The sequence below is a fragment of the Dermacentor variabilis genome, chromosome 1 (assembly GCF_050947875.1).
Source record: "Dermacentor variabilis isolate Ectoservices chromosome 1, ASM5094787v1, whole genome shotgun sequence".
In the NCBI taxonomy this organism is placed as follows: Eukaryota; Metazoa; Arthropoda; class Arachnida; order Ixodida; family Ixodidae; genus Dermacentor; species Dermacentor variabilis.
Genome location: NC_134568.1, coordinates 264,452,118 through 264,474,821, shown reverse-complemented (window position 1 = coordinate 264,474,821; position 22,704 = coordinate 264,452,118). Strand labels below are relative to the sequence as shown.

General features: G+C 43.8%; 1 protein-coding gene across 7 annotated transcripts in view; it reads left to right on the top strand.

Moving 5' to 3' along the window:
- The first annotated feature begins 5,995 nt into the window (after positions 1-5,995).
- Positions 5,996-22,704, top strand: part of LOC142563869 (eukaryotic translation initiation factor 4E-binding protein Mextli-like) — a 96,286-nt gene continuing 79,577 nt past the window's right edge. For 4 of the 7 annotated variants that reach the window (XM_075674551.1, XM_075674578.1, XM_075674596.1 and 1 more), the window contains exons 1-5: positions 5,996-6,150; positions 11,705-11,859; positions 13,918-14,076; positions 18,911-19,077; positions 19,304-19,366. In XM_075674551.1, the coding sequence (XP_075530666.1) occupies positions 11,724-11,859; positions 13,918-14,076; positions 18,911-19,077; positions 19,304-19,366 (525 nt within the window). In that variant the 5' untranslated portion in view covers positions 5,996-6,150; positions 11,705-11,723. The remainder of the gene's footprint in view (positions 6,151-11,704; positions 11,860-13,917; positions 14,077-18,910; positions 19,078-19,303; positions 19,367-22,704) is intronic. The other 3 variants (XM_075674569.1, XM_075674587.1, XM_075674560.1) reach the window with 3 other exon arrangements.

The window sequence follows — 22,704 nt, the reverse complement described above, 5'->3', positions numbered from 1 at the left end:
ACGTATGAACCAGAGCGTATCCTACGAGTGCGCCCTGTCGTGCCGTAGGACCCTTCTGGACAAGGATGCTTGACCGCCAAACCGGCAGCTTTGAAATGCTGCTGTGACCTCGCCCCTACAGACAATTACGCTCCTACCACTGGCGCCCAGCACCGGCAACCGAAAACAGCACGGGGAGTATACAGTAGCGCACCGCGCACCAACAGTCTCCACGCTTCGGCCCCGATCAGGTTCGAAGAATTCAACGAACTGTCAAATTCCTAGAAGGGTGATCAGAGAGGTCGCTGATTATTAGCACTCCACCTTGACATTTCTGAGCTGTCAACTGGACCTTGACCTTTGAGAGGGGAAAAGGTGCCCTCCCAGTTCTAGTGCGTGTTCGTGACTTATAATGACCCTACCAAGGTTCCCGGATTGGTGCTATCCTGGCCACCACGTGGAGAAAGGGAAAAGGGGGATGGACCAACTGGGCTAGTTAAGCCGGCGCACATATGAGCGCCGGTGTCTGTTCGCTGAGTTCCTTCAGACATGTAAATACAGGTACACAATTTTTTTTCCGTCCGTGAACTTGTCCTGATGGCTGCCCCGGCACGACACCAACTCGACATCACATCGGCCACGAAACACCAGTGGCAACAGCCCATTGTTCGTGCACTCACTAAGGGGGCATTACTGTGGCGACGCATAACGGCGCTTTAGGGGTAGTGCCAAGAGTGCATGCACGTGGAGCAATCCGAGTTGTCTTCGAGAGGGTCGCAGCTAATAAAAACTCAGTTATTCGGGACGCGTAATGCTCACTCGCCTTGCTCTGCCGAGAAGCGCGTTTCAACCAAGCCATAAAGATAATAGTACACAATAAATGTAAGTATATAGATAAAAATGGGCACGGAGATGGCTTAATAGGTAGAGAACCGCAGATGTAGTGTGGAAGATGAGGGTTAGGATCCCCACTTGCGGCGGGTTATATTTTCGTCAGCTTAAGTTCCGTTTACGATGCTATTCCTAACAATTATTTTTCTGTATGCTTTCTCTAGCTTCACTGTCTGTTACTTTGACTAAAAAAAAATACCGTGCCCTCCACCCCTCCCCCAACGCACGCGCACGCACACGCGCACACACACGCGCGCGCACACACACACACACACGCACGCACACGCACCAAGAATTGTTTCTTTTTTATTCGACCATTTCTTCGAATATTCCAATACATTATAGTCCCTTCAAAGTAATCTCTCTGGGACGCAATGGACTTACTTGTTCTGCCACTTTATTAGCTGTTCAGCAACTCCTAAAATCTTGCAACACCCCAGCTCCATTTTTTTCTCTTACTGTCAATCAGAATATCGCCTATACTCGTTTGCTCTCTGATCCAAACCGCTCTTTGTCTCTCAACGTTATGCCCAGTATTCTTCGTTCCATCGCTCTTTGCGCGGTCCTTAACTTGGTCGCAAGCTTCTTTGTCAATCTCCATGTCCCTGCCCCATATGTCAGCACCGGTAAAATGCATTGGTTGTACACCTTCCTTTTCGATGATAATGGTAAGCTTCCAGTCGGGAGCCGACAATGTCTGCTATAAATCTGACATCTATCTATAAATCTGTCTGACAATAAACCCATTTTTATTCTTGTATGAATTTCCTTCTCATGATCGGGGTTCCGTGTGATTAGTTGACCTAGGTAAACGTACTCCTTCAGATTCTAGGGGCTGACTGGCGATCCTGGACTCTTGTTCCCTTGCCCGGCTATTCATTATCTTTGTCGTCTGCATATTAATCTGCAACCATACTCTTACACTCTCTGTTAAGGTCCTCAATCGTTTGTTGTAACTCGTCTGCAGTGTTGCTGAATAGAACAATGTGATCGGCAGACCGAAGGTTGCTGAGATACACACACACGCCGAGAATTTTATTTTTTTCATTCGACTTCGACTATTTCTTCGAACATTCAAAAACATTATTCACCTTCAAACTACCCTGTCTTGGATGCTATAGAATTGTTCTGCCACTTTATTCAGTCTTCATAGCCGTTCAGCAACTCCTGCAATCTTTTTTTTTTTTTTTTGTGACCGTCTGGGCTTCGATTTTTTTTCCTTCAATAGTGTATCCTCCCCGCTTTGAAAACGCTTATCACTAAGAAGTCGCAAGAGGCAGGACATTGGGAGTAGAGGGTGGTTTCAGACGGCATTTACGTCTCATTTTTCTCAAAGTGCTGCACACTCAGTCTTTTTTTTTTTTTTTTTGTACGTGTGTGCGGGAACGTTTATGCACAAGGCATTCGCCTGAGTTTCACAGACAACGGAGTTTTCTTCGAACTGTATCGCGCCACCGCTTGTGCATCTCAACGTAAAAATTCGGGCTGACTGATCTGACCTTGTGGCACAAATTTAAAAGGAACAAGTTCTTTGATAAAGAAAATATTTCCTTGAGCTAGAGAAGAGAAACTTGATGCACACGCGTTGTTCTTTTAACATAGCCTCCTAAATATAGGAGGCTATGCTTTGACGTACGCCATCGCAAAACCGATGCAGACTGCAGCACGGGGTCAAAAGAAAGCAATGCGGTGAGCAGACAAAACTTCATTCAAGGGCGCTGCTTAAACTGATAGAACGCGCCTGCGTCAGTATATTCACTACCATTCTGCCACAGAAAAAAAAAGGGGGTACGTGAATGACCGCCTTTGCACTAATTTGATATTCAGTTGCTTTGTAATAACGAGGACTAATAAAGAATCAACAATTAACGGTCATAGTTCATTTTTTTTAAAGGAGTTTGCACCGCTGCGGAGCAAAATTATGCGATTTTGGCATGTTGCGTACAGTCCCTCATAATTCGTGACCGAAGGGGATATTCTTAATCGACATATACTTAGCTGTCAGCTTTTACTCATCACAGTCAATCATACGGGTACCGCACAGTCACTTTCGATATGATCGAGCCCCGATTGCGATGGTATTTCTCGACTGCGGTTGCCTCCCTTCCCCAGGTTGCGCAAAGGAGCCAATCGGGATCGACAAATTTGATCCCCATAGGGCTCGATCGCGATCTTAAGTGCACCGTGTGACAGTTGTATCAATCAGTCATATAATGGCTGCTAATAAAGCGAATAAAACTTACATGGGATTTGTATGGGGCTTCTCAGTACACCAGCAATTAAGAACCGTGGGGTAGCATGGTATATGCTTATGCAGCTGCCTGTCGGCCAATATAAATAAATGAATCAGAAAAGTAGCCGTTACGAAATTTGGACCCATTTAGGTGGTTACAGTAACTTAATTCCATCAAACCCAGCTGGGAAGGGGGTTTGAAAGTGCATGCGAAGCTCCATGTGATTCGGCACAATTCGGCTCTACGTTGTAAGGTGTTAGCCTGGTGGCATACTGAAAACAGCGGAAAATAACAGACGACTGAGCAAACGATTATAGCCCCTGAGATTGATTGACGCGCTGTCGACAGCGCGCGCCGCCCAATCTCAGAGATCATGCGACGACACAAGCATTGTGTCCACGCCACATCAAAAGACTTCGGCCGCACACACGTTCTAAGAAAAAAAAAAAAGAAAAGAGAGAAGAGCCCCGAATTCAATCAGGGTCGAAGAGAGAGTAGAGCCAAGGCTTTACTCAAAGCCTTCGGTAGGGACAAGGAAGCGTTGTACGTAGACGCGGCAGAATACGAGGATCGACGTGCTTTTGCAGTGGCCGTCCTCAATACCGAGAAACAATTGGTCAGTTCTTGTAGCATACGTGTAAAAAACCCCGAGGTAGCGGAAGAGGTGGCGATAGCCCTAGCTATCGTTAACCCCAGTTGTAGATACGTACTCAGTGACTCGCAGACGGCGGTCAGAAACTATGCACAAGGCAGAATTTCGCCGAAGGCTGAGGCTATACTCAAAGCCAACGCGAACTATGTCACCTCCGAGGAGACGGAGGAACGACACATTTGGCCTCGAGCTCCACCACTGGAAAAGCTGGCGCCACCGTCGGCGTGACGTGCTAGGAGGGATCACGTGGACATAGCGGCCGCGTCGGCTGCTTCGGGAGCGCCGAAGCAAGCTGAAAACGAGTTTGAATTCCCTCGTACGCTGCGGTCCTCATTTAGTGGCGAAATTTTCCCGCTTCGAGTGTCTCCTTTACAACGCTTGAAAGCACTACAATAGGTAGTGGCTGCCTTTGAAGGCGCGCAACATGGTAGGCTACTGCTCGGTGCCGCAGGGCCGGACGCACGTAACGGAGGCTATTCACATGTAGCCGCAGGACAAGAAGCTGCGTGAAGCTTGGCTCGCGAAACATAAAACCGGCAAACAGTCATCGGCTACAACTCGGGTATTCAGCAAGCACAGACGCGAGGAAGATTTCTGCTACGCCGCCCGGTCTGCGATGTTCTGAAAACGCGCACTGAGACGCTCGCCCGAGTCTGCTGCACGACTAATGTTATGACGGTTTGGTTTATCAACTTGTCGATGCTATAGATACTGGCAAGTTCAGTGGAGTGGAAAGGCAGCGGTAAGAAGCACATTTAAAGAAAGCATGGCATATGGTCATGCAGCGGGAGCAGCGGGAAATTGCACGCTGAGAACACCGATAAACATACAGTGCGACGCAACTCGAAAAATAATATTGAAAAGTCAAAGAATTTAGAAGAAAAAAAAATATTGAATCGTCGTGACGGCACATCATAGTCCCTGTAAGCGTCGAAGTCTCTACAATGAAGTTATTTTTGAACAGATCTGATAGCTCCCACGCAACAATGGTTGCTTGTATACTATCAAATGCTCATATTCTGCGGCCTAAAGCTCATGGCACGGTGCGAGAACGCGCCCGCGGAGAAATCGAAACAGTACGCAGACAAGCATGCAGACGCGCAGTCGGTCGCTGCGAATCTGCGCGATCGCTGCATTGAGGCTTCTTTCTATTACGCTCCATTTAGTTATACAAACACTATAAGAACATATTTCACATAGTTTGCTCTCAGCGTTTACCTACCTTTCACGCAAGAAGCCGGTTCGGGAGACTCCATCGCGGCGACCGCGCGCAGTGGCGTTCACTGTCCGTATTCGGTAAAGAGATAGCGTCTGTAAACGATTGTGTGCTTTCAGTTTGCCCAAGATTATTATTTAGACAGTAAACAACTTCTCTCGTTTCGAAAGTACTTACGGAAATGTCCGGGATAGCTCGCGCGTGGTGTTTTCAGTGAGCGCTGACAGCAAAACCTATGAGGAGCGCGGCGCGTGATCCCTCATACTACGCCAGCGAGGCGCTTCCGATAGATGGCGACTCCGTAACTCCTCGCCGCCACCCGACACGCCCGTACCCAACCTCAAGGAGGAGGTCCACCGCGTAGCGCGAGGTCTCACGTTCCGCGCCCGCGAAGAAGGATCCTCTCTTGGGGTTGGAAATCCAACGGACGCATGGACAGAGAGGGACAGAATGACCAGATACTGTGATATTACAAAATTTTATCAAAACTCAAGGCGGGTTTATCCGCCCCCTAACCCCAAACTCGACAGGGCCCAAGCGGTAGACTGGAGGCAGCTACAAACAAAGACCTTCCCCAACCCCGTCCATCTCAGAAGGATATATCCGGACATCTACTCAGATGATAACTGCAAATTATGCAGCAGGGCTCACGCATCTCTTAGACACATTCTCTGGGAATGTGAAATTATATGCAAAGAAAATGCAGTTTCCCCAGATGAAGCTGCGGCGCGATGGACGGCCGCGTTGCGCAGCTCAAACCTCGAAAATCAACTATGGGCCATCCAGCAAGCCCGTGAGGCGGCGAGGAGACAGGATCTCCGGACCTCCTCGGGGCCGGCTTAGGCTCAGGCCACGAATTTGCCGGATTGTTAATAAAGTTGTTACCACCACCATCAAGATAAAAGCGAGGTATGTAGGCAAAATGCTAGACTGCAATAGATGTAGTAGAACCCGATAACACATATCATCATCATCACCTCCATATTGTCAGTTTCGTTTTCATCCGCAGCAGCGCAGTCAGCGCCGCCCAGCTGAGTTGATTCTCTATGATCCGCCGCTACCTGGCTACCTGCTAGAAGCAACTACGACACGACACCAAGGAAATTAGAAAAGCGCCCATCTCGTCATCCATTCTCCACGTTACGATTGTGTTCTGCATTTACAGTACCTTTGGGAAGGTATGTATCGTTTACCCTTTTGTTTTTTCGCTTAGTGTCGCACCGTCTTGTCTGCTTCATAGAAGCCGCGGCGAACGTCGCGCAATCTTGCATTGTGTCAAGATATACACGAGTCAACGACCGATAATACGCAATGTGCGTGTAACTGGTTCAAGACTTTGACATACATGGCTGTTCTGCTCTTAGGATCTGGCACTTCTTATCAATGAACTGAAAAGAGAAGGAAATAAGTAATATTTCGCCGATAGAAGAATTTTGTTTTCGCTGTGCTTGCTTGCCTTTCTGACATGTGTAGAGTGCCTATAACGTTATCTAGTAGGAAATATCCCAATAATAATACAATTATGCCAGGGGAATTGCAGTTTCAAGTGTCGACGCTAGCTTCTGTAACCCCGCGAGTCGGATCGCAGATACTGTCAGTGGACTTAGGCCTAAATTTGTATTGCAGTGCTGTCTTCAACGAACGAAATACTTTTTGGCAAGCGCCCTGTGTTCTAGTACTACTTGCAGCTTCCATGCTAACCAAAAAAACATCGTATAACTTGAAATGCGCCTCTACATACGTTGGTTAATTCCTCTTTGTCACATTATGCTACTTGTGTCACATGGTTCATTTTCGAACGCGATCGAGACCGATTGGGATGGATTTCTCGATCACGATTGGCTTTTTTGCTCAAGCTACTGTAGGGAGCCAATAGCTGTCGAGAAATTCGATCCCGATAGGTTTTCATCGTGATTGGAAATACACCGTGTGACACCCGTATTAAAATTGTCAGTTACCTCGTATAGCATCGCCTATCAAAAATGCAGTCGAGCTTTTAACAAACAAGTTGCAAACAAGTAAACCGCACTGAATTGTGTATATTGACATTCACACTGAGTTGGTCATCCGCTCCTCGTTGGGTGATTTTACGTTGTCTTTTACACGTCCTCACGATCATTGGCTCGGTGAAGGAGCTGTAAATGAGAACCGAGGTTCAGTTACTACAGCTATGGTTCCAATACGAGGGTTCAGCTCATTTGTGTGCGTTTGTGTGTGTGTGTGTGTGCGTGTGTGTGTGCGCGCGCACGCACGCACGCACGCACGCGCGCAGATTTGGGCTTTATTTGAGCTTTCATTGAAAGAATGGGAGTGAGCATGTGAGATGCAGCTGTTTACACTTTTCTCTTCACACAACACAAGTGCACACACACATATACAACGTGAGCTGGTGTGCTAGTTGGTTGAACATTATTTGGTTTGGAGTACATAACAGACAAGAACACACGAATACAGAAGCATACAGCACTTGTAGTGTGTGTTTCTGAATCCTTGTGTTCTTGTCTGTTTTGCACTGCAGCCCATAGAAACGATGTCATAAAAAAAAAAAGACATTCCATTGGCATTCTCTTAAGTTATTTGATAATTCACATGTACACCAGCTGTTCAGAATGTAATAGAAACATTGATAAACCCTGACTGTGCCTTCTGCATGACATATTTTCTATGCTGTGAAGGGGAGCTCTGTTGTCGACACAATTTTCATAATTATAGTGGTGTGGTCACAATGTGAGCATTTAAGGGGACAGAGCAGGCAAAGATTTTTAAATCAATAATTTCTCTTTTGTCAGCGTGAGAAGTCCACAATCTTTTGAAAAAAATTGCTAACTCTGGTAACTGATTTGCATCAGTACAGCATCTTTCACTGAAGAAGGAGCACTTTTGAAATCTAGGCAGCAATTGCACATGCCCCTACACTTTAGCCTATCATGGTTGGCGTATACAGCTTGCATTTTCCTATTTAGGGGACACTAAAGAGGTGGACGCCTAAATCGGTTTACAATTGAGGTATTCTTTCAAGACTGTTTTTATTTATTTGGCCATATGTGTTGCTTGCTAGCTGAGAAAACAAGGGCTAAAGTTTTCCCTTTTAAATTTTGCACATGAACCACAGTGCTGGTACATCAGCTACGTCACTGATATCGCAGTACTTTAGCGTTTTTGCCCGTTTTTATTCAGAGAAAGATAACTCCTTAGGTTGAGTCTTTGGTTCCTTTATAATGCAATATATAATGTCTTATTAATGTGTTAATTACTCCCAAGTAGGCCTGCATGCAAATCTGGGATGCTGCAGGTAGCAGTGCAGGGACTTCAAGATCTTTTATTTTCGCACCTTTATATACTTACCAACTGTCTGCATGTAGTAAAACTGACGTTAACAGATTGACGTAAACTGACGTAAAACAGATTGGCGGAACTGCATATATTTGAGTATTTCTTTCCGCTGTTTCTTTAGGGAGTACATGTCTCACGTGTACTGCACCCAGGAGTTGTGAGGGCAATGTCGAAGAGGTGAAAGATGGCTCTAATTGTCCACTTGTTTATGCGTGCTTTTATGCTGTAATAACTTATTCGGTCTGCCATGTCAACACCACCCATGTTGACGTTGTACGTGCGCACAATATCTGGTCAATGGACATCGATATGTCTTTTTTCCTTACGAGACCACCTGCGACAGGTGTCTTGCGGGTCCTGGCCATGGATTGAAGAAAGAAAGGTTATCGACTTATTGTCGTACCAGCGTTCAACAATCTGTTGCTCGTCTTTTCGGATCCATGCTTCTGATGATCCTCGTCCTCTTTGCTTCAGCTCGTTCTCACCAGAAAGCTTCACCCCTTTCGGTATTTGTTCATCAGCGGCCCTGTGGCTGCGATCCTTTTTTCCGCAAGTTTATCTAGCAGGGGACCAGATGTGAAGTACCTGTCAAAATAAAGCTTGGTTCCTGGAGTCATCGTATCTGTAAGGCGCAGCACTGCAGACTCTGCACTTCCAGAACTCCCTGGGCAGAGACTTGATTTCTTTCCTTGATAAATTTCGAAATCAAGGATTAATCCATCTGGTGTAGCAAGAACAAAATTTTTCAAACCCTCAGGATTTGGCACGCAAGGAACGTATTGCTTGAGCTGTGTTCTTCTGCTGAAGGGTATCATTTCCTCATCCACACGCACATACTCTCTTCAAGGGAGCTTCTGGCAGCCCTCCAGTACGAATGCGACGAGTGTCCTTATGCGCCAGAGTCCGACTGCAACTGCAACCAACTGCAAGCGGTGTCGCAGTTTGAAATATATGCCTCTGGTCATATTGTCAGCAACAAAGGTACTCTTGTCTTTTTTGCCAATACATTCGTATCTGTGGGTAGCAGAGGCATGACATAGTCAAGGAAATTCCAGAAAAGATTTTCAGCTCCTCCACTGACATCTTCAAGGAATTTCCTGTATCTCGAATGTAACTCGTATTCATCATAAATGCCATTTTCTCGTACACCTCATTTGGAATGTACTGCGCACAGTAGTCAATCAGTGCCCAAGAAACCCGTTCTGCACTCTCATCAGTGCTGCTTTGGAAGGTTGGGGTCCACATTGGAAGCTGACTGCTTGTAAAAAACACAGCAATGAAATATCAGTATTGCCCTCAGAAGTATTCATGGCCTAACGATATTTACAAAGCAAGCTCTTGCAATGTTTCCTTGCTTACGCTTGATGGCGTTTCCAAGATTTATCAGTTATTCTAGCGTTTGATGTGGAGGGCCCGTCATCATCGCTCCATTCCGTTTCTGAGCTTGCATCATCAAGGGGTGCGCTGAAGTTCGGATCCACGATAGTGTTGTCGTCACTATTGGAAAGCTCAATGTCCGACGTGTTCCCTTTGGCAATTCTTCGCAAAATTGTGTCAGCTGTCTTGTCAGACACGCAAGGCTGGTCCCCTAAAGAAAAAAGAGACACGATTTCTTCCACAAGCCGCTATATACCAACAGTACGTGTCTGCTGTTCATAACAAGGCCATCGCAAAAGGGTGGTCAAAATAACCGGGTTGAGTCCTAGCGTCCAATGTAATGGACATGCTAAATCAAAGAAAGCGTAAAAAAAAGTAAGTGCGCGAAAATTTTAAATTTCGTATTCTATGCATTCGCTTTTATATTAACTTTAATATAAAATCAAAGATATGCCCTGAAAGCAGGTAGAAATACGAGAAACAGTACTTACTTCTCTGGCACCTGCTGTAAAACGCCGTGCCACTGAATGCCACCTTTGTGGAACTGTTTTGGCGTGAATTTGAATGATGTATTTTCATCAATACTGCATAGATGGCGCCAGCAGGTTGTCCAATAATTTGGACAGCACAGTTTTATGAGGATGAAAGCCTTGTCACAGGAGTACTGTCTCATTTATGAATGCCCAATACATTGGACAAATCCCCATAGCTGGGTCTCAGGAGGATAGAGGAGTAGCTCAAACATCAATATAGGGAAGCGGTGTGAGGAGGCAAGAGCAAAGGTTACTGACGACGGTCAATCCCTGCCTTGCATGCAAAATCACATGGGATCATGCATGCAAGCAGCATCATGTGGGGTTGGCCATTGTTCTTGGGTATTGTCTGGTCATTGAAGGTCCCAACATGCTGCTTGAGGTCTCTGTGCCAGATAACCCGCCGTGGTTGCTTAGTGGCTATGGTGTTAGGCTGCTGAGCACGAGGTCGCGGGATCGAATCCCGGTCATGGCGGTCACATTTCGATGGGGGCGAAATGCGAAAACACCTGTGTACTTAGATTTAGGTGCACGTTAAAGAACCCCAGGTGGTCAAAATTTCCGGAGTCCTCCACTATGGCGTGCCTCATAATCAGAAAGTGGTTTTGGCACGTAAAACCCGATAATTTAATTTTTTTTTTGTGCCAGATATTTTTGTAGTTTGGGCTCTCCCACAACATGCTTAGTTATTGGTTTAGCACCTGTGTGGCACGTCCAGCAGGTGACTGTTGTTGAAGGGGCTGGAGCATTATAGTCCTCTCAGTCCTTGGCTTCATCAACTTCCATGCTGGGGTTTTCTAGTTCCACGCTATTGTAATCCAAGGCATTATTGTGCGGGCACCTTTCTTGTTGAAGCACCACTTGGCCAACACATCCTCTGGCAGGGTGTAGACAGCGCATGCACATGCCTTATGAACTAACACTTGGGTGTCATTTGGCAGGTTTGTCGGTAGTAGGTGGCCATTCACCAGAGTTTGAGCTGCCAGAGCACTCCTTTTTTGTTGGCTGCGCTGGCATGTTTGCTTAGTTCTGGGTCATAAATGCAGTCATATTAGAGAATTTTAAAAATAGTGCTCCCAAGTGTCCTTTCATACCCTAAGCCCCATGCCTTGCCTGCATTCTTTTGTACTTATTTTGCATTCTTTTGTACATCCTGCAGTTTGAATCCCCCAATTCTGGGTCTGCAAAACCTAAAACTTCTTATTGACACATGTTGGCAAATTTGGTTTTTATCATTTGATTTTTGTTTTGGGGTGTCTCAGGTTTTGATGACCCTGCAGGCTACTGATCAGATGAGGAGTCTTTTTTTGTTTTGTTTAGCTAAGCAAGATAAGAATTTTGATTGTCTGAAATCTGCCATGGAAAGCAGAGAAGGTAATCTAAATTTGCTGATTTTTTATTGTCTTCCTACAGAGTTCTCCTTGTCTAGGTTCCACATTATTCATGTTGTTCAGCTTAATTTGATTTTATAATCTCTGGTTCTTTCTAGGTACTTTATTTAGAAAAAAATGTCAACAAAAAGCACTAAAAGTGTGCGTAAACTAGAACGTCCTCGTCCACTGAGGTCAAACTCCGATTCAGATAAGTCTCCATCATCTCTTCTCAGTCCAGCAGAGAGTGTGACTATGCTGCTTGACACAAATGGTAAGTAATCAATGCAACATTATTGCAAATTAATTAAAAAACTACAGTGCTTTACTCTAAAACGAGAATTTCTGTAGATTAAATGAACCTATTGAAATGTGAAGTGAAGCTTTCTTGAAGCAGTTAATAACATGCTATAAAACTAAATGCAATGCATAGAAGTGTATTCTCATCCTGTGCAATGTGTAATGTCTGCACAGGTCACAAATTTGATGCCTTGCAATGTTTGTTTATGTGCTATACCAATCACAAGCTATGCCCAAATTCAAATAGCAGTCATGTTAATGCACACGGGTAGATGACACAAGGATGTCACAAGGACAAAGGCAATGTTTGATGTTGGTTGAGGGAAGGATGGCGAGCAGAGGTATATACAGACAGAAGTACAACATGAAAGACAGTGGTAAAGCTGGCTATTTATTCGTTTAATTCCTGCAGCTCTGTCATTATGAAAATGAGAACTGGCATGTGTGCATGTGCATTTGCATGTACTGCACAACATGGTGCACAAGCCAATCATCTCAAAAAGCTAGTTAGTGTTGGTACAAGAGAAGTGTGCATGCAATTGGGGCCTAAGGTTTAGAGCATCACTGTTGTGTGAAGAGACCTAGGTTCAGTCTCGCTATTGGACATGTAATCCTTTATTTTCTGTGTCTGAGCTATTCAGCAAAACAGCAGCAGCAGCCATGTCAGCAAAGGCCAGGAGGGTTCACCAAAAAAGCTATGCTTTAAAATGTACTCAATATGTCACCTGCACCCTGCATTCAGGCAAGCTTCTGGTTGTGTTTAGAAGAGATGAGCTACCACAATGGATGTTTCATGGCGAACTTGGAAATGGCATGCTGCAAGAAATTCGGGCGGTGTTCTTGTGTAATAAATATGATATTCAGGAAAGAGCTTATCCATCGTGCATTTCAAAAGATGGACCTTATATGAAAGCACTAAATGTTTGACAGCGAGACAGGAACGCAAGTGCATTTGTGTTCCCGTCTTGCTGTCAAATATTTAGCACTTTCACAGAAGATATTTCAACAACAGCTAGCCCGATCAGTCACATTAATTAATAGAAGGGTAAAAAATAAGGTACCATCATCGTAGTCTTGACCCAATTGGCCCTGTTTCCTTGGAAAAATATGGCACATTAGGCTGAAAAGGATTTCACAAAACATGCACAGATGGGCATACGTTACTTGTAGTTTGTTTAGTGTGTACTCCACTGCATTTATTTCTAACCACTAAGTGGGTGATGGGGGTGTGCGATCTAAAGGTTTATGTATGATCTTTGTGTCATTGCATTTCACTCCCAGGCTGCGAACTCAAGAAATGAGGAAATGCAAAAGAGAAGCATTTGTTACCTTTCTAAGGTTGTGATATGATCTTATTGGGGTGCCATCTTGTAATACTAGCATAGCATAAGCAAGATTACAGGATAAGAATGTGTAAATTAAGCAGCAGTGTTCATGGGGTTCTGTTCTTGTCTTGCATACGCTTCACTAGTATTGCTATTTTTCATTTCCTTCAAAAGTACTTCTCAGCAGCAGTATTTCTGGGTACCATTGTTTACCATTATTTAGGGGTGTTTGAATAGGGAAATTTGCAAATCAGATCAAAACGAATATTAGAGAAATATGACCTTTGAATGTCAAATAGAAAATTCCAATTTCTATACTAAGTGAAGTGTAAAGTGTATAGCTGTGCGGTGCACAACATTTACAATGAAATGGCCTGTATAACGAATGATTGCAAAGGCCCGAAGCACTTCGTTATAAAGGCATTCGACTGTACTTTAAACACTTCAAAAACCAGCTCACAGTATTGCCAGCTTATGGAACTCTGTTAAGAGTTGTGCACTTGTAACTGTCCTGGGTGCCCTTACATTATGAAAACAGGGTGCAAAAAAGGCTCAGCAGTGCAGCCCTCTACGATTGTACCAAAAGTCTCATTGGATGTGCGTAAACATGGCATATATTTTGTTTATGTTGATGACTTACTGTCATCCACATGTGCCTTTTACTGCTCTACGAACCAAAAGCTTTCTAATGAAATATTTTTTTACAGCACAGTGCAGTGTGAGTGATGAAGATGTGCTTAATGAGATTGAAACACTTCATGTCTCATTGAACAATGGAAACTATGATGCAACCATATTGGCTCTAATTGCCAATGTCTGTGATCTGCTTAAACTAAAAGGAGCTTCCATGGAATCTTCCTTCAAAGGTATGAACTTTACTGAATGGTTGGCTCAAGCTTGCCAAGTAGCAATTTAGTAACAGGCGTAAGCTGTTGTAAATGACAGCGAAAGTGTTTAATGCTATTAGCACGTCTAAGGCTTTCCAGCTAGTTATTGCAGAGACTAGGTGTATCTTCGTTGCGAAAAGCATGTTCACTGGCTAGAATCTCCTGCGTCAAGTACTCGTTGTGTGATATCTACCCTAAAGATCTGTGACAAAATACATTGGCATTGCACATAGTTTCTTTCAGAAGTGCAGGGCAGTTTATCAGGAGACTATTAAGTGCAACCCCAGTGCATTTGCTGAAAATTTCATGGAAGGCTATTTTGTTACAGGGGCTAGTCTCTAGGTTCCTAGTTAATGGATGTGCTTTTAGTAATGGCTGTCTTTAATTCTGCAATTGCCATGTGTTGCCTGAACTTAATAAAATTATCAACATGTTTAGTTATCAACCTAGTGAAGTTATCACTGATTGTCAGCAAACTTGTATGAAGATGTGAATAACTTGTTGAAAGGTTAGTGTTTATCTGTGCTGTACCATCATTAGGAACTTTCAGCAGTTTTGCACAGGAGTTCATGGTTTCCTCCTCCCAGATAATTAGGCCTCAAAATGGCAAAACTCCTTGCTGTAATTACTTCTTGTCGCTACCATGTTGCTTATAAGTGTGAACTATTTGTAGTTAACCCCACTAAGTGCAACATATCATTTTTGATACACTAAATTTGATGGCTGAAAAATATGATTGAGTGCTGTAGACCCAATGTACAGTCCATACTAGCATTTTTGATATTCTGGAAAGTGTTCAGTTGTGAATGGTTCAGAAAATAAATTACTAATTAAGCAATCACCATACTCATTCATTTTTACTTAGTTATAATTTCACTGTTTTCTTCGTACCATTATACTCTCTGTGGCCAGAAACACATGTGAGCAAGTTAATTTTATTTGACGTGGAATGGGTGTTCGAACTTTGTGGGGTGAAAGCTTGATATCTAGAACTAAAATTTAAATTATGAGGTTTCACATGCCAAAACCACGATCTGAATATGAGGCACGCTGTAGTGGGGGACTCTGGAAATTTGAACCACCTAGGGTCTTTAACGTGCACCTAAATCTAAGTACACGGGTGTTTTCGCATTTCACCCCCATTGAAATGCGGCCGCCATGGCCGGGATTCGATCCTGCGACCTTGTGCTTAACAGCCCAACACCGTAGCCACTAAGCAACCGCAGTGGGTTGATATCTAAAACTGAAAGGGAGTCTGACACGATTTTTTTCTTTAATGGATAACTGTCGACCAAGTACTGTATTTAATCGAATCTAACGTGCACCTTTTTTCCAATAAAACATGTCCAAAAATTGCATGCGCATTAGGATTCAGTACGAACCTAAATCCGCGTTACCATATCTCCATCGGCACTTAAAGAATGGCTGCCTCGTACACGCTTCTAGCTTCCTCGATGGGCGTACCTCCATGTTGTATGTGTAACCAGGTGCTGGGGTAACCTAGTCTACCGCCTGTCTTCCCGTTTTCTGTGTTTATTCAATCAGCATGGAAGCGCCGACTGCAAAGACACGCTAAGTCCACCATGATGCCACATTTAAAAGGAAAGTTATCATGTGCACGGAGACGGGATGGAAATTGGGCCGCATCACAGGCGTTCGGAGTTCCCGAAACTTGTGTGCGGGACTGGCGCAAACAGAAGGAGAGTATTTTCACCAGCAAAGCAACAAAGAAGGGTTTCAGTGGACCGAAGCAGGGCCACTTTGCCGAAATAGAAGAGCTGCTCGTGGAATATGTACGTGGCCTGTGACGACCGATCTGCTCAAAGTACGGGCGATGCAGTTAGCCCTACAGAAAGGTCTAATGCGGAGTGACTTCAGAGTGAGCAGGTGCTGGCTATCAAATTTTATGAAAAGGAAAGGCTTTTCTCTTCGAAGGCGGACAGGGATATGCCAAAGATTGCCCGAAAAATATGAAGACAAATTGCACAGTTTTCAGTGGTACGTTTTGAAGTTGCGCCATAGGAACAACTACCACTTCGGACAGATTGGAAATGCCGATCGGATGCTGCTGTACTTTGACATGCCTGCCACCACAACTGTTAAAAATAAGGGGGCGGAGCAAGTGCGCGTTTTGTCTTCCGGTCCTGAAAAAAACTAGAGTCACCGCAATGCTTTGTTGCACTGCGGATGGGCACAAACTGCCCCCATATCTTATCTTCAGATGGAAGACGCTCCCGAAAGGAATCGTGCTTCCAAGTGGCGTGATTGTGCGTGCAAATGAAAAAGGTTGGATGACCACAGACTTGGTCGCTGACTGGATTGATAACGTTTGGCGGTAGAGACCCGGCGGCAGTTTTGGTCTGCGTGGGATGCTTGTGCTCGACACGTTCAGGTGCCACTTTGACCAGCCCATCAAGGACAGGCTGGCTGCATGCAACACTGACCTTGTCGTGATACCTGGCGGCATGACATCGCAGCTCCAGCCGCTCAATGTTTGTTTGAACAAGCCTGTGAAAGATAGAATTCAGGCGTTCTACATGGAATGGCGTGTCAGTGGCTGCCATGAATGCATGCCCACCAATAAAAGAAAGCGTGCCTTGCTGCAGGACTTCACTGGATTGGTGAAAGATGTATGGTGCACGATCCCGTCTGCCATGGTCAACAAGGCCTTTAAAAAATGTGGGATTTCGAATGCCATGGACGGCAATGAGGATGAAATGCTTTGGTCTGTTGATAGCGATAAGGAGTTGTCTGACAGCTATTACGAGTGATATCTATTGCCCCACATGACTCGTACCGGTGCAGTGAAAACCTTAGCGGCAAGGTACACCACTTCCATTTGTGTTTTTATTCATCGCAACTTTAGTGTGTTGGTAATAAATCTGTTTTTTACAAATGAGAGAAAATAGTATTTCTGTATGAAACCATGAGGTGCTCGGTATTGTACTCTTTTTCTTTTTTGGTCATGGAAATCGGGTGCGCATTACAATCGAGGGCGCATTAGAATCCAGTAAATACGGTAATTACGATATCAAGCTTGAGTTTCGTGAGAGAGGAACAAATTAGTTGCATCAGCTTTTGATGCAACCTGCTCAAATTATGTGCCAAGTGCAGCATAGCTTCAAACATGAAGTTACATTACCACAATGGATGTGATGGTCACATAGAAAGTAAAGTTAGATGATTACGGAGACGTTTCAGAAACAGCCTAGGACTGTACATTGAGCAATGTAACAAAAAATGATAGTCGTAATGTTTAGACAGGAAAGTGGCAGAATGGATTTGAGACCAGATAGGTGTAGTTGATATGCTAGTTGAGATTAGGGGAGAGAGATGGAAGTCGGGAAAGGTCATATAATGTGCAGGGTAGCAGGTACTGATCTATAGTGTGTAACAGAATGGTAATGCCAAAGGAAAGGAAAGCAATCACAGATGGTATAGGATTAGGTGCAGTGTTGATAATGTTTTTTTGGGTAAAGTCGCCAGTTTTCAGTCCAAAGTACTTCATATTTATCAAAGCAATTAAGTGATGATGACACTCATAATTTTGTCTTTTTTATGTTTTAGTTTTTCGTACACATCGTCTTACTAGGGAAAACGGATAGCACCCCGATTTTTTAAAATAATAGATCTCAAGATTTTACTTTTGCACCCGCTGTGGTTGCTTAGTGGCTTTGGTGTTGCACTGTTTAGCACGAGGTCGCGGGTTCAAATCCCGGCCACGGCGGCCGCATTTCGATGGGGGTGAAATGCAAAAACATGTACCCATGTAGCTAGATTTAGGTGCATGTTAAAGAACCCCAGGTGGTCAAAATTAATCTGGAGTCCCACACTACTGTGTGCCTCATAATCAGATCGTTGTTCTGGCACATAAAACCCCAAAATCTTTTTTTTTTTCTTTGCGTAAAAAAGCAGCTTTGATGCATTTAGGTGGCTCACTAACAAGCTCTTCAGTATGTGTTTAGAAGTAGTGTCAAATGGAAGCACGTAAATCCCTATTGAAATGAATTTGAAATGAGGGAATGCACTTAGCCAAAGTCATGTAAGGAGTTTAAGGCAAAGTTGTCCTTAAGGTTGACTAAAAACTAGCACGATTTAGTGAGTTTGTCTCTAAGTTACCAACACTGATTAGGTGGTGGGATGAGATTAGTAAATTTGCATAGTGCCAGTGGTAATTCTGATAATTGGATATTGCTTGGAGTGGCCTTTGACCTGCAGTGGGCATAAGATATGCCACTGATGATGATATCTGACTAGTGCTCATCCTTAGGTATCTGTTAACCCTTTATGGACAAGTGCTATATACTGCCTTCAGTTCTGGGATTTCAGTGTTCCCTAAAGTCATTAATTAGCCCACTAAATCATGCCATTACCCACCATGGTTGCTTAGTGGCTATGGTGCTTGGCTGCTAAGCACGAGGTCACAGGATCGAATCCCGGCCACGGCGGCCGCATTCCAATGGGGGCGAAATGCGAAAACACCTGTGTACTTAGATTTAGCTGCACGTTAAAAAAAAACCAGGTAGTCCAAATTACTGGAGTCCCCCACTAAGGCGTGCCTCATAACCAGATCGTGGTTTTGGCACGTAAAACCACATAATTAAATCATGTCATTTAAATTCTGGGAACTGTAGTCACAAATAATGTGTTGTTGAAAAATATCTTTGTCTGTAACGTCATTTTTGGAACTACATGTGCTACATGCCATACTATTCTGTTAGCAGGTGCTGTCAATCTTTGAGAGCTACTTCCATGTGCTAATCAGAATCCTGTACTTACTAGCTGATGTGTTGTTTTTTTCCCTTCCTCCCAGATCAATTGGACTGTTACTTTGTGACTCTACGTAATGCGTCCCGTGACGAGAGGCTAGATGTAATAGGCCGTTTGAGGTTCCTTGAGGTGATTGAACTGCGGGCCTCTGGATGGAAGTGCAATGATATTTTGACTGATTATTTCAAGTGCAAGCTCGCAGAACTTGAGGTGTGTGATCTCCTATTGTGCGTAAGATCTACTTAACAATGGGGAAAATGTTTGGGGAGTGAAGTATCTAAAGCTTCAGAACAGTCTTACTAACATAAAGAATTGGGCCAGAAAATAAAAAGCCTGGTAATATTTGCACATAGGCAGCATACAAACATCTGTTTGCCATTTCCTAAGACCGCATTTCATGTGGTGTCATCATTTATGACATATTTATGCTGTGCAGGCCTGCGGTAAACCCATGAAGCGTGGTCATGCAGCCTGGGAAACAGGGCTGCAGTTTGCACTAGTAAGTCTGACCAGCAGTGCTGCGCTGTTTTACAGGCTGCATGGCGAAACCGCTCAGTTTAATTATTTCATTTAATCTGCCCCCTAGGCCTTGTAGCTGACAATGCATGAATACCCATGAAAGTGGAAGCAGGACCACTGCCACCATAACTTTCTGCATGTGTCATGCAAGGATTGTGCATTAAAATCTGATTGCATATTGCCCTTCCTTCCACTTTCCCTTCGTCATGAATAACAGGAGCATCAAATTTGCCTCTTTCACACTGAAAGAAAGAAAATTAATTTGTAGTCTGTTGCTTAGTTTAGTAGTTACAATGATGTGATTGCTCTGCCAAGCTGTACAAAGAAGCTAAACCTTACACGTCCTAGGTTTATGCTAGATTAGAATAATTTGCACCCAGTTTGTGCCAAAGGGCATTAGCAAAAAAGTAAGATGCGAGAAAGGACTACAAGTACTCTAACTTTTCTCATACTTTCAAAACCACAGTGCCATTTGTGGTCATGAGAAGAGGGAGGCATGCGCTCTTGAGCTGAGAGGCGTTGCTAGTCCGCCACTGTGGCCAAGGATGAGGGACCGCTGGGTTGAATGGTGCAGCGTAACACCTGCGAATGTCAGTCACCAAGTACTGCATAGAATATAATGTTGCATTAAGTCATCCACATATAAAGTAAAACCTTCTTTATGCATACCCTTTAAAAAGTACTAATGATTGAAACATAGTTGTGATGAATCCCCGACCCAGTCTCACTAGAGCCTAATGTATTGGCTGGCCACTTATGCCATTGTGGCTTATTGTATGGCTACCACTTAGTGCGTGCCACAACCACTTTTTGTCTGGTAGAAACTAATTGTGCCATCTCAAATTGCAGTGTGGCCACCGCTGTGCTTTGTCACAAACAGGGGTAGAAGTCTTGCGCCAATTGCGCCATCCTGCGCCAAACCTCTGAGCTGCGACAGCCAGCTCCAAAACAGAAAGTTCAATTGAAGTCATTAAATTTAGCTGGATATGCACATTCACTGGCAACCACATGGCCATAGCCATGCGCTGGTTATCGTTTAGCCCTGTTCTCCAAGCCTAGGCAATCAGTTTTAGCTGCAACATCTGAAGTGGGGTTAGGCGGTGCATTGCGACTTGGCTGTGGAGAAATGGGGAGTGTATTGTGCATGTTTATAATTCTTATGCATTCATGTATTATGTGGACCAGCTAAAGATGATTTCGACTGGTGCTCTTTCTTTGTCACTGGTGCTTTGTCATTGCAGTGTCAGTTGAGGGAAAAAGTCATATATAATCTGTTCAGCACATAGCTCACCAGTTCAGTTATACTGCTTCATTTTAGAGCTTGCTTGTTTGCCCTTTTGGTAAATCTGTGTCAATTAATGGCAAACACCATGCACGTAACATCCCAAACCTATTTCGGCCATGCACCAAGTCTGGTCGCTAATTGGATAGTGTGGCATGGCGAGAAAACAACTGCTTGCTCTCGTGAAGCTTCTCGACTACAAATCTCCAGTGGCAACAGTGATGGTCACCCAACTTTGAATTCTGTCTACTTCATTTTGCGCATGACCGCACCCTGCCAAATTGGACTTTTGCAGCGGCAGAACGCAAGCCAGAGATCTAAAGTTTGTTTTCATGGCTTTAGTGTTCCTTAGTGGCCAAATGGCTGTTGTAAAAAGCTGCAGAAAATGCAAATGGCAAAAGCTGTGTTGCGGCAATGTTGTTCACGATGTGACTTGCGCATATTGAGTTTGTTTAAATTCAACAAACTATAGTTCAACTCATAAAGTATTGGTCACTATTGTACATTGGGTCTATGGGGCCCATGGCCATCAATAAGTCCCCAAGTTTTTCTGAAAGATTGATCTGCAACTGTATAGCCCATGATATCAGGTGTGTACCGAGAGAAAAAAGCCAGTGCACTTTTCTCCCAGTTTATCTTCATAAAAAAATAAGCGAATTTTTTTCCTCTGCAAGGGATGTGCAAAACTGGCAAACCTGCAATGATAAAGTAACTTCTTATTTATTCTGCAAATGTGTTAATAACGGCTGTCCGAACAAAATGTCGCCATGAATAAAAAATAATACTGCTTTATGCAAACGGTTATCACTCTATGTCGATGGACATTATTCATGCTAGTTATAGGTATTTATTTGTACACAAGTGAAAATTACTTAAAGGGGCTGACAACTGTGCAGAATATGTTGTAAGATGTTGATGGAAATTAAATGGCCATAATTATAGTGATAAACTCTAGCACACTGTTCGCAATTTAAGTAGGAATTATAATTTTTTAATTATAATTTAAAGAGACTTTTTAAATTTGCAAAGAAAGTCTCGAAAACTGGTAAGTGTCACAGCCTGGTGGTGAAATCTTGGTACTCCAGATGTAGTGCTATATGAGATTATTGTACGCAAGTTGGCTGTTATTAAGTACAGCATACTTATTACTTGAAATTGCAGTTTGTATATTATTACACACTTGCACTTTATTTTATGCATATTACGAAGTAATATGCATATGATTACGAGAAAGCGTTTGATTCAGTCGAAACCTCAGCAGTCATGGAGGCATTACGGAATCAGGGTGTAGATGAGCCATATGTAAAAATACTGGAAGATATCTATAGCGGCTCCACAGCCACCGTAGTCCTCCATAAAGCAAGCAACAAAATCTCAATAAAGAAAGGCGTCAGGCAGGGAGATACGATATCTCCAATGCTATTCACAGCGTGTTTACAGGAGGTATTCAGAGACCTCGGCTGGGAAGAATTGGGGATAAAAGTTAATGGAGAATACCTTAGTAACTTGCGATTCGCTGATGATATTGCCTTGCTTAGTAACTCAGGGGACTAATTGCAATGCATGCTCACTGACCTGGAGAGGCAAAGCAGAAGAGTGGGTCTAAAAATTAATATGCAGAAAACTAAAGTAATGCTTAACAGTCTCGGGAGAGAACAGCAATTTACAATAGGCAGCGAGGCACTGGAAGTCGTAAGGGAATACATCTACTTAGGGCAGGTAGTGACGGCGGATCCGGATCATGAGACGGAAATAATCAGAAGAATAAGAATGGGCTGGAGTGCGTTTGGCAGGCATTCCCAAATCATGAACAGCAGGTTGCCATTATCCCTCAAGAGAAAAGTATATAATAGCTGTGTCTTACCAGTACTCACCTACGGGGCAGAAACCTGGAGGCTTACGAAAAGGGTTCTACTCAAATTGAGGACGACACAACGAGCTATGGAAAGAAGAATGATAGGTGTAATGTTAAGGGATAAGAAAAGAGCAGATTGGGTGAGGGAACAAACGCGAGTTAATGACATCTTAGTTGAAAT